The 12,022-nt window shown below is 44.0% G+C and overlaps 1 protein-coding gene across 9 annotated transcripts in view; it reads left to right on the top strand.

The window, feature by feature from the left end:
- Positions 1 to 12,022, top strand: part of dip2a (disco-interacting protein 2 homolog A) — a 75,263-nt gene that overhangs the window by 56,558 nt on the left and 6,683 nt on the right. For 5 of the 9 annotated variants that reach the window (XM_030112493.1, XM_030112492.1, XM_030112490.1 and 2 more), the window contains 23 exons: positions 558 to 677; positions 1,784 to 1,981; positions 2,133 to 2,224; positions 2,847 to 2,957; positions 4,023 to 4,146; positions 4,234 to 4,343; positions 4,557 to 4,659; positions 5,338 to 5,402; positions 5,869 to 5,962; positions 6,384 to 6,503; positions 6,629 to 6,743; positions 7,065 to 7,204; positions 7,564 to 7,700; positions 7,911 to 7,991; positions 8,759 to 8,886; positions 9,005 to 9,119; positions 9,643 to 9,844; positions 9,935 to 10,044; positions 10,832 to 10,912; positions 11,073 to 11,190; positions 11,291 to 11,412; positions 11,573 to 11,684; positions 11,794 to 11,903. In XM_030112493.1, coding sequence (XP_029968353.1) covers positions 558 to 677; positions 1,784 to 1,981; positions 2,133 to 2,224; positions 2,847 to 2,957; positions 4,023 to 4,146; positions 4,234 to 4,343; positions 4,557 to 4,659; positions 5,338 to 5,402; positions 5,869 to 5,962; positions 6,384 to 6,503; positions 6,629 to 6,743; positions 7,065 to 7,204; positions 7,564 to 7,700; positions 7,911 to 7,991; positions 8,759 to 8,886; positions 9,005 to 9,119; positions 9,643 to 9,844; positions 9,935 to 10,044; positions 10,832 to 10,912; positions 11,073 to 11,190; positions 11,291 to 11,412; positions 11,573 to 11,684; positions 11,794 to 11,903 — 2,708 coding nt within the window. Of the gene's footprint in view, positions 1 to 557; positions 678 to 1,783; positions 1,982 to 2,132; positions 2,225 to 2,846; positions 2,958 to 4,022; positions 4,147 to 4,233; positions 4,344 to 4,556; positions 4,660 to 5,337; positions 5,403 to 5,868; positions 5,963 to 6,383; positions 6,504 to 6,628; positions 6,744 to 7,064; positions 7,205 to 7,563; positions 7,701 to 7,910; positions 7,992 to 8,758; positions 8,891 to 9,004; positions 9,120 to 9,642; positions 9,845 to 9,934; positions 10,045 to 10,831; positions 10,913 to 11,072; positions 11,191 to 11,290; positions 11,413 to 11,572; positions 11,685 to 11,793; positions 11,904 to 12,022 lie in introns of those variants that run through there. The other 4 variants (XM_030112491.1, XM_030112489.1, XM_030112487.1 and 1 more) reach the window with 2 other exon arrangements.

Below are 12,022 nucleotides of genomic sequence, written 5' to 3'. Positions count from 1 at the left end.
GGAAATAAACATGATTAGATATCTGGCCGATAGTTGACATTTAACTGAAATTCACATTCGTGCCTTAAAGCGTCGGTACACTTAAAACACACAGCTTTGGAGACACGGCATGAATCTCTTGCTGCATAAAGGACGTTGTATTTTTTGCATCGTGAGGAAACTCCTGTATTTCCTGATTCTTTTAGCCTGTCAGGCCTGTCAGTGATTTGAAGACTGTGTCCTGCCCGTGGCTGTGAAGGACAGTGTGGCCCAGCGTTCTGTTGTCTTGTCACAGTGTGTGTGTGTCAGCTGAGGGTCATTAAAACACCATGCTGACCTTTTTCCTCCTCCTTTCTTATCTGTCCCCCTCTTATCCATCCCCTTCCCTTTCCCTCATCAATCTTTCAATCAATCCGTCTCCGCACGCCTCTCTCCCACCTGCTCCACCTCCTCTATCTTCACGCCGATGTTTTCTTCCTCATGTCCGTACTTCTCGCCATATCTTTGTTCTGCCATGTTTACCCCTGCCCTCTCCCCCAATCCCTTTCCTCACATCCTCTTCAAACTCATTTCTGTAGGCGTTCCAGTCAACAGTCGCGTCTCCAACAAAATCCAGCAGCTGCTCAACACACTGAAGAGACCCAAGCGCCCGCCACTGCGCGAGTTCTTCGTCGACGACTTTGAGGAGCTCTTGGATGGTAAGCTGACCTGAAAGTGAAATTACTGTATTTAAATCAATGAATTTCAAAGGGGAAAAAAAAAAGTTTTGTGTACTGATCAGAGCTCTTTAGTTAAAGGCTGAATGCCGAATTATATTTTTAGAGTTAAGATAACAACATCTTACCAGGCTTCACCTAAAAAGCAGTCAGGGTGCAATTTTATATCAGCGTTGCCTGGAGTGAGGAGGACCACCAGGTATGCAGAGGCTACTAAGCATACACACACACAATCACACACAGCGGACTAGCCCTTCCAAAGCATTTCCTCCCCTCCAGCCAGCCCGTCGTGGGTTTTGGGTGGTACTCTGCCACTCTGAATAAACTGTGCAAATATATATGTAGCACGGATTGGTCATACCTCAGCAGGTAATTTTAAAGCCTGGCTGATTTTAGCAGACGCTGTGGTCTGGTGGGCCCTGCTGGCCTGTGTGGTCCAAGCAAAGGTGGAATAGCAGCAGACCAAACAGTATGTTCCTTTTCATGGATGTTTAATCTCGGGTGGGTGCTGCTCGTCAGCTCAAGTGAATGATTCTGAGTTTAACTTTTAAGAGTTGGGAGCATAAAGACACAAAGTAGCTCACTGTGTATCTTTTAGTCTTTGTCTCACATTTTTTTCCACTCACTTCTTTATCCTTTGTTCCTGAGTTAGTGTGGTTACATTTACAGTACAGAGTCACTCATCAATGCATTCGTCTATTTTCTACACCCCATAAGGGTCACTGAGGGCTTCAGACAACCCCAGCTTACTCTGACCAAACAGGCACAGAAGGGACAATTACTACTTTTGGCCAACTATTGGAAATTCACAGTAACGGCACCTTTAATGCATGTTTGTGGGTTTGCAAAAGAAGCTGCAGCACCCAGAAAAACCCACTCTCACAGGGAGACCATGTAGATTTATGAAAGACTTGTTACTGGACTCAACCTGGGGACTTTCTCACTTACCATTAAGACTTCATTTCTTTTAAATATACTCAAGTAAAAAGCCACAGCAGATCTTCTTTCTTAATGATCGCTTTTAGTGTTACATTTTTGCTCTAATACACATCCAACCTAATGTCTCTTTCCCTTTTTTCAACAATTAGTCCAGCAGCCGGATCCCAACCAGCCAAAGCCAGAAGGCCAACAGATGAGTCCCCTGGAAGGAGAGTCTCTCGGGGTGGTCACCAACTGGCCTCCCTCCTTGCCAGCAGCCTTGCAAAGGTGGGGCACCACTCAGCCCAAGAGCCCCTGTCTGACAGCACTCGACAACGCTGGCAAGCCCGTCTACACACTCACCTACGGTAGGTGTCTGCCTGCGGGTGTTTGATTCCCTCTGAGCTGGAAATGGAGATGCCAAATAATATTAATTAACTCGGCCTGAATGTGGACACCTTGTTTAGAGCTCTGCTGCTTTTTCGCGTCATCTTCCACATTGTGTTTTAACCTGTGTAGGTAAACTCTGGACCCGCAGCCAGAAACTGGCCTACACGCTTCTGAACAAGCTGAGCTCAAGAAATGAGCCGTTGCTCATGCCTGGAGACAGAGTAAGTCATGAAACCACGCGATCGATAATATCAGCATCTTACAGGCTGATTTATCAGAAGCTATAGTAATTATAAAACATTACCAGTTTAAGAGGTGTGGAATTCAGTAACTAAACACAGACCTTGAAATGCTACTGGACAATAAAATGAGCAAAGATGAAATGTTGAAAGGAGTTAAAATGTATCAAATGTCTGCAACTAGCAGTCAGTTGGATCATCTTGAATCAGCACGTTTAATTTGATCCATTTAAAAAAAAAAAGTCATATCATCAATTGGATAGTTTAATTGAGCTTTATTCAGCAATCATGAAATAGATGTGTGTTTATGGTTCTCTGTAGCCTCCAGTAAACAACCTTGGGTCATTGGGTTTTTATCTAACATATATTGCTGATATTAAAGTGGACTCTCAGCTACATCTCTTCCAAAAATCAATAGAAATCATTCTGATGCAGCCTTACCTTTACCTGTGAGCATTACATCTGTCCTTTTTCTCTTTCCAGTTTCTACAAATGCAGGTTCAGGGCTTTCCTGACTACATTAGATTTACAGAATGTGCTTTTTGTGTTTGATTTTAGAGAAACTAATATTTAGTGTTGTTTAACTGTCTCTCTCTCTCTGTAGGTTGCACTTGTGTTCCCCAACAACGACCCTGTGATGTTCATGGTGGCCTTCTATGGCTGTCTCCTGGCAGAGCTGGTACCTGTGCCGATTGAGGTGCCGTTGACCAGAAAGGTAAGAATAAATAGAAAAAAACCAGTGTCCTTGAACTGTGTGACATTTTGTGTATTCGTCTACACATGCCAGAGCAGTGCTGACCCCTGCTGGACTAGTCTTGTCGGTCTGACTTCAAAATACAGGTTACAAAGTTCCAAATGGTTAAAGTCCCATTATACATTTCTATTCGCCTTTTTGTTACATATGTTGATATTTTGCCTTTGAATCTGTTAACGCTGTCAAAATAAATATGACTTACCTTTAAAATTCCAGATTTGCTCGAATGTTTTAATATTTATTGACTCTCGAGCACATGGAGCTGCTGGTCCATCGCTGCCTGGCAGCAGCAGCATTACCGTCTCTTAAATGTTTAATTACAGAGCATTGTAATGCACCGCAGTCTCCAGCACATCCGTCAGCTCCAACCGAACCAAACACATCCACGTTAGCTACGCAGGCTGAATATCAATGCGTGCCCTTGATTGCGCTTCATAAGTGTGCTGTTGTGGAACGCCGTGCTGTAATTAATGACATCTGAATGAGGTGAAATGATGTGAAATCCTCGTCAAGATATCAGATCAAAGGCCAGCTGCTCTCAGACATTCATTCACATCGCCAGCTCCTGTCTTTTCTCAGCTGACATGGTGTCTCTTTATTGTTTTTTTATTCTTATCCGTCCTTTTTTCTCTCCCACCCAGTCTCTCGCTTTTATTTATTTTTTGCCTTTCCGAGCGATAGTTTCCTCAGCATGAATCTAGTTTTAAGCTAATCAGCACAGCCAGTCAAATATGAGCATGCCTGTGTCAGATCTTGAGTTTCTCTGCTGCCACACTCGCTCTTTGATGCACAGCAGTGGAGTTTTTAATAGTGATTGGATGTCTCTCCGCTTTTCTTACCTGCTGATCCTTTGGTGTTCGATGTTCTGAGGTTCCTCCTGCTTCAGTCGGCACCCTTCTTCTTCACGATCCCTCATTTTTTCCCTCCGAGCATCCTTTCACGCTGCTTTTCAAGTCACGGATGTCATTGTTCGACACTGTTTTCCACATCGGTTTTTTTTTTTATTTGTCCTCTTTGCTCCGCCAGGATGCAGGAAGTCAACAGATCGGCTTTCTGCTGGGCAGCTGCGGCGTCACGTTGGCGCTGACCACCGACGCCTGTCAGAAAGGCCTGCCCAAAGCACAAACCGGGGAGGTAGCCACTTTCAAAGGTACGGTCCGCTCCGCTCCGCTTCCACCCCGACGGTGCGTTCGGTTTCACTGGGTTTTGCACTGATTTTGTGTCTCCTTCTCCGCAGGCTGGCCACGGCTGCTGTGGTTCGTGACAGATGGAAAACATGTTGTGAAGCCTCCGAAAGACTGGCATCCTCCGGTCCGGGAAGCCAGTAATGACATAGCGTATATAGAAGTAAGTGCAGCCTGGGTAAGGAGCGTGCACTGATAACCTTAATAAAAGATTAACTTTATTGTACTTTTGATGAGTTAATACATTTTTAATAAAGAGTGAATCATTTGGTTTTCTGTAAAGTCCATTAATGTTTGCACATTAACACAAATTTTTATATTTCAGCTAAAAAAAAATGCATCATTTTTTTTTTCTTTTCTTGTTTCTCCCATATAGTATAAAACCAGCAAAGAAGGAAGCACCATGGGGATCACGGTGTCGCACTCAGCCATGCTGGCTCACTGTCATTCCCTGACGCAGGCCTGCGGATACACCGAAGGTGAGAGAAAGTCTCATTTTACCTAATTTATTCAGACCTCATCGTGACCGTTCGTTTTAGTCGCCGTTAATTAATTCCTCGGGGATGCAGACGAGCATCGTTGTGGTGAGAATACACTGTGTGTGTTTGTTGTGACTGAACTCAGAGCAGACGCAGAGAGACAAAACCTTTTATCAGTCAAGAGCAGTATTAAAGAAATATATCAATATGAAATGAATCGATCAGTTGTTTTACTTTTTTTTTTTTTTTAGTGATGAGAATATTTCTCATGTTAACTGAGAAAACCTGCTTTATATTCATCAATCCCAGAAAACCTCCCTCACACTGATCACATACCTGTTCAGGTGTAATTATACTTTTATGTGCCGCTGCTCGGTTAGCTGTGTTTAATTATGTCAGACCTCGGTCAGGTCTGCTTAAAAGGAAAGGGAACAAAAGGCTCATTTTTTCCACCGTGTCCCAGATTCTCCTCTAAATAACTCCGAACAGCCGCAGAAGCCCAGAGAGACTCTGCAGGTCTGTTTTTGAAACTGGCTTTGGAGTCTGACTTAAATCCCCACAGACAGAGGTAGCTTTTTATTGCTGAGCTTTTTGTTTCCGTGTTAGTGGAGAATGGAGTTTTCAAATGTTTCTCTCCTCTGTCGCCTCATAACCTTGGTGAAATCTTTTAATCTGCAGCTGAGACCATTACCAACGTTCTGGACTTCAAGAGAGAAGCAGGATTATGGCACGGAGTCCTCACCGTAAGTGGTCTGGAAACCTCGGGTGAAGCTAATAGGATGGGTTTAGAGTTATAGATGCAGAAGATCCAAGCTCAGTTTGATGAAAAGATTAATCTAAAAGATTCTCCTGTGGGTGCTTTATCAGTATGCAAATGCATTCAGGCTCAAGAGGAGCTGCTGAGTGAAAAACATCTCGTCTCATAAGTCAGAGAGTTTGTAATCTAGGAAAACATGCAGCCCACTGGCTTTAAGCATGGAGTTTACAAACACACAATACCGAGCTTGTTGGTGCATGTTTGAATTCCTGAGCTGACACAACAGTGACACTAACAACATTTTTATTACTATTATCATTTTTTTTACTTTCAGTTAGCTCGCGATAGAGTCGTGCCATAACCTGCAGCATGTTTATCGTGACATCATGCAAATGTTTTTCATGTCTGACATACTTTGCCGCTTATCTGATGTTTTCCCGCTGTCACGGCAGAGCGTCATGAATCGGATGCACGTTATCAGCATTCCCTACTCCCTGATGAAAGTCAACCCTTTGTCCTGGATACAGAAGGTTCACACATACAAAGGTATGGCCCAACACTGCTTTATTTGTTGCATCTTATTGATTTGTCACATGGTTTTTGCATGAAAAACCAAACTATTTTTAATGCTTTACGGTCCCCAATGTGAGAACTCTGCAGCCAGATTCTGCCAGAAATAAAAGCAGAGAGAAACTTTGCTCCTTGCAACAGTCTTTCTTGCAAGTGAGAGAAAAAAAAAAGTTGTTTACCTGCTTGTTTAATGGATGTTGAAGACAGGAGCAGCCTGCTGCTCCGAATTAAAGTCATGCACTGGGTGGCTTGAACTCGGCTGAGTCACCTGTGAGCAGCTGAGTCAGGCTGTTCGGCGATTCGCTGTCAGGCTCTGTGATCTGTGATCTCCCTGGCAGACGTCTTGATTGTGATTTCGTTGTCAGCTTGTCTCTGTGTGTTTGTGTCTGCCGTTTAGCGCGAGTGGCGGTGGTGAAGTCTCGGGACATGCACTGGTCTCTGCTGGCCCAGAGAGACCAGAGGGACATCAGCCTCGGCTCACTGCGCATGCTGGTCGTTGCAGATGGAGCGAACCCATGTGAGTTCATCACTCGTTTAATGATCTTTTTAAACACTCACACTGTCGTCTTATCATCATCATATCATATTGATTTGCTTTGTTTATCTTTGCTTATATTTCTGGTTTTGCCGGTGTTTCCACAGGGTCGATATCCTCCTGTGATGCCTTCCTCAACGTGTTTCAAGCACGTGGGCTGCGACCTGAGGTGATCTGTCCATGTGCCAGCTCCTCTGAAGCCATGACTGTCGCCATCCGCAGGTGAGAGCCTGTTACTGCACCTGATTGGAACAAAAGCGCCCTGCCGCCGCATCACAGTGGCGTTTATAGCACCGTGTTTGCAACATCAGCTTGATCCTGCAGGGAGGAATGGAGATTTGTTTTCTTTCAACACAACGGCGGACTGTAGGATTTCAAAGCCTGCTGCTGATCATGAAGTTCAGTTATGGAGGCGAGAGCTGAAAAGTGTACTCGCGTCCATGAATGTCTGTTTGCAGAATCAAGACTTTCTGCTCATGTTTTTCGCTGCGTGCGTCTCCATGCGGATCGGTGTGATCTGTGTTCACTGTGTGTCTCTGACAGACCTCCAGAAATGGGCGTTCCGCCTCCAGGGAAAGCGGTGCTGTCCATGGGTGGGCTGAGTCACGGTGTGATTCGAGTGGACACAGAGGAGAAGCTCTCCGTCCTCACGGTGCAGGACGTGGGACAGGCCATGCCTGGAGGTGTGTTTGGCTGTGCTGGTGAATAAATTGAGGTTTGATGATGAAAATAGATTTGTAGGATGTTGCAGAAAAGGGAAGCATTTACTACTACCTGCTGAAAGATATAGTCTCGTTTTAAAATTTTCATTTGATGGCACCATCAGCCTACATTTGAATCATTAAGTTATTTTTTCACATCATTCAAATCAAACTGCCTGATGCAAAATGTGTAGAATAATAGAACAACTTCTACTGATATGGAGGTTTATAAATTATGAAATCTTTTGATTCAGGTTCTGAAATTCACCGTGTAAACTAGAATTTAAGCCAGCTTTGTTTTGATCAAGCATGGCAGTGAACTGATCTTTCTGTGTTGCCAGCGATGGTCTGTGTGGTGCGAGTGGAGGGAACACCGTATCTGTGTCAGACTGACGAAGTGGGAGAGATCTGCGTGAGCTCAGGCAGCACAGGCGTGGCTTACTACGGCCTCCCGGGCATGACCAAGAACGTCTTCGAGGTGAGGATTGTCTTTTAACGCAGGAAATGTTTGGATCTAACCAATCTTTTTCATTTTCCAAATTATACTCTGAAGCAGCTTCATCACCGTCATTATTATATCTAACTGAATGACATCTACGTCCTATTGCACAATATTTTTTTATTTTCTTCATTTGAAGTGAAGCCAAGTTATTATTCTAACTTTATATTCTGCCCCATTTCGTTGCAGACTGTCCCAGTAACGTCGTCTGGGATTCCCATCAGCGACAGACCTTTCACCAGAACCTCACTGCTCGGATTTGTTGGACCAGTAAGTTATAACTTATTCATGTGAGGATTTTATTTGGATTGTGCTTGAATTTCTGTCTGACAGCTCTTTGTAAAACATGATTATTCATGTCGACCAAGCTTTCTTGTCACTTTGTGTTAAATTTAAAGCTTGATCTAGAAGAGCTTGTAATTTGTGCAAATATTAAGACATAGGTTATGAATATGGAATATAATGTGTTAAAAAAGTAATATTTTCATCTGTAACTTTCCCATCCAATGCATATTGATCCAAGATGACATTAAAAACATTTAAGTTCAGCTTTAGTAATACCAGTAACTCTTTTATTAAGCAGTTTGTCAGGAGAGTTTTAGATTTACTGGATTTTGCACATTGCTTCATGATCAATTTGTGCGTTCAACAACTGTTCACGCTTGAGATCTAAATTGTCTGTGGTGGTCACTGTGGGCGAAAACCACCTGCATGTTGACTCTGTGTTAAATCACAGCTGGAGGGACTGATATTTAATTTAGCCAACTTGTTAAAAACTGCTCCGGACGAGGCTCACATCACATGCAAATGAGCAATTAGCGCCTGACCTTATCGGACTGATTATCTGCTGCCAAACTAACAGAGCTAAAAACACAGTTTGGATTAAGAGGATGATCATCGTTATTGGAGAGCTTCTCTTTCAGTGTAGCATTAATTAAAGGCCTCGTAACATCGAATTATATATAATCTCTCACAATCACACAACAATATATCAGTCTCTCTACAGTGTGTGTGTGTTTGTGTGTGTTTCCTTGCAGGACAGCCTGGTGTTTATTGTTGGGAAGATGGATGGACTGATGGTGGTCAGTGGGCGGAGACATAACGCTGACGATGTCGTTGCCACAGCCCTGGCGGTGGAGCCCATGAAGTTTGTGTACAGGGGAAGGTGAGAGAAGAGCCTGAGATCTTCCATCAGCAGAGTGATTTCTGTCCTTCACTGACTCCGCCGACGCCGAACGGGAGGCTTCATCCGGAACGCTGTGGTTCTCTGTCGTGTTCTCCAGGATAGCGGTGTTCTCTGTGTCGGTGCTCCACGACGAACGGATTGTTGTGGTGGCGGAGCAGCGGCCGGACGCCTCGGAGGAGGACAGCTTCCAGTGGATGAGCCGCGTCCTTCAGGTACCTAGTAGAGATCATGTGTCTGAAGATTTTATATTCACAAACCCTATCAATATCTAAGATGTTATCGCTGTCATCTTCTGTCTTGCAGTAGAGCTAAAACAATGAAATCAGACTTGAACTCGTTTATTATTCAATGTATGTATGATAAAGGGAAGCATTTATATTTTTAGGTATCTGTATGTATGACTTTTTACCCAAACTCACTATATTTGTTCAGAAATATCTGTACTTCCTCTTCCTTTCATTTATAAAAAACTCACTTCATTAGGTGCCATTCTTATGAAATATATTTATTATAAATCTTAGTGAAATCACTCAATTTTTAGCCTGAATGATCTGTAAATGTGAGAATCTCAGTGTTTAAACACAATTATTTTTATTTCTGACTTATAATAAAACTTGCCTGATAATGTATTTGTACACATTCTGGAGAATGCAAACCAGCTGAACTGAAAATAACCCCGGTGTTGAATCCTTCATCTCAGTTAGTCTGCTGTGCCTCGTTTCTCTGTGCCTCCAGGCCATAGACAGCATCCACCAGGTTGGGGTGTACTGCCTGGCTCTGGTTCCTGCCAACACGCTGCCTAAAGCCCCCCTGGGCGGCATTCACATATCCGAGACCAAGCAGCGTTTCCTGGAGGGCGCCCTGCACCCCTGCAACGTCCTCATGTGTCCTCACACGTGTGTCACCAACCTGCCCAAACCCAGACAGAAACAGCCAGGTAGAGCTCGAATTCTCTTCTCTGCTTGAATTAGGTTTTTTTTTTGTATTTGTTCGTGATGATGTTGACGTTACGGGGTTTTCCACGCAGAGGTCGGTCCCGCTTCTATGATAGTGGGGAACCTGGTGGCGGGGAAGAGGATAGCACAAGCCTGCGGGAGAGACGTGGGACAGCTCGAGGACAATGACCAGGCACGTAAGGTAGATAGTCACCCTCATTTCACCCTCGCCGTACCGCCACACATACCCTGCAAACGCAGGTAAGGATCCGGACGGGAAGAAGTGAATCCCAGAAAGCATCTGCCTCGAAGCAGGGAGACGACTTTCTGTCTTATTTCTCTTTAATAGTCAGTCAGATCTCTTTTTTTTTATCAGCTTCACATATCTTCAAACATAAACGAGTCTGTCTGAGCTGCCTGAGTAGCACAGAAAAGTGTAAAAATAGCTAAAATATTCAAACTTTATTATTAAATTTAAGTATTCACAGCAAACATAATACACCAGAGAGGCGAGACTGGTTAAAGTAAAACTAGCTTTCCTTTGTGTCGGGGCAAGAATGTGAAAATATACATGCTGAAGGCTGCAGACATCTGCTCTGACAAGTGACACATTTTTACCAACAGCAATCTAAAAAAAGATTCTCTAGATAAAGCACCTTGTTGCCTTTTGTATCAAACAAAATTCAAAAAGAAAATACAAACTGCAAATGAAGATAATTTCTCTGTATTTGATGATCTTTATTAAATAATTTCTTTTAAATATCAACTTCACATTTGCATCCCTTTGTTCTCGAGCAAAAGGAAGCATTTGGAGTTCTCATTATTCAGTCATTTTACAGTCCAGCCCTCGAAACAGTGACTTCCATCACTGTCTCCCATTGCACATTCATGCATTATACTCCATTTCTATGATAAGTCATTATTCTTTCAGATTCTTTCTGTCCTTTGTTGTGGTTTTTGGCTAAACTTGTTCTATTGTTCCTCTATAGTTTCTCTACATACAGGATGTGCTGCAGTGGAGAGCTCAGGCCACTCCAGACCATCCTCTGTTCCTCGTCCTCAATGCTAAGGTAGACAGATCAGCTCTTCATGGTAGTGTTGAGGTGTCGTTTCTCCTCAACTTCTTGAAAGTCAACATGAATTAGATCTATAGATTGATACATCTTTCTCTCATGATTTCTCTCATGATTTCTCATGATTTCTCTCATTTCTCTCACTTTTGCTCTTCAGGGCACAGTGGCCAGCACGGCGTCCTGTCTGCAGCTGCACAAGCGGGCTGAGCGGGTCGCAGCTGCACTGATGGGACGCTTGAACACGGGGGATCACGTCGCGCTGGTCTACCCTCCAGGTGAAACAGTCTTTTCTGTTGTCGACTCAGCAGTTCAGCCCGGACACCGTTTTCGCTATTACTGTCAGTAAGACAGTAAAATGTGAACATTTGCGTGCAGGAATCGACCTGATTGCCACTTTCTACGGCTGCCTATACGCCGGTTGTGTTCCGGTCACCGTCAGGCCTCCACACCCACAGAATCTGGCCACCACCCTGCCCACCGTCAAGATGATCGTGGAGGTAATGGAGACTGCGCTTTGCTGCTGAATTTCTCCTTCTTGGCATCAGAATATATGAGCTGCTGCATAAAGATGTCAGATCTGCTCCGCTGGGAGAGCTTTTTAATCCACCGCTTTGTGGACATTTAATTAGTAATCCTCGGATCTCTGCGTGTTTAAAGGTCAGTAAGTCGGTGTGCATCCTGACAACCCAAGCAATAATGAAACTGCTGAAATCCAAAGAGGCTGCTGCTGCTGTGGACGTGAAGAGCTGGCCCATGGTGCTGGACACAGGTAACTCACCCGAACACTAGCGTCCCTGGTTCAGGTTCCCATTCCGACAGCCTGTAAGGGAACTTCTATACTGAAAATGAGAGTTCACGTTCCTCCTTTTGTCCTGCAGATGACCTCCCCAGAAAGAAGAGTCCCCAGATGTACAAGCCTCCGACCCCGGAGATGCTGGCTTACCTGGACTTCAGCGTGTCAACAACGGGCATCCTAGCAGGGGTCAAAGTAGGTGGCAGGATCTGTGCTGTTCCCTTTTTAATCTGCATAAATGAATTTGTACTTTCCTCCAGGAACAAATGTATATGAATCATTTGCCTTCGTTTCATTTCCCTTTTTGTTCCTAG

This window comes from Salarias fasciatus, chromosome 16 (assembly GCF_902148845.1).
Source record: "Salarias fasciatus chromosome 16, fSalaFa1.1, whole genome shotgun sequence".
NCBI lineage: Eukaryota > Metazoa > Chordata > Actinopteri > Blenniiformes > Blenniidae > Salarias > Salarias fasciatus.
This window is presented reverse-complemented; position numbering and strand designations above follow the sequence as displayed.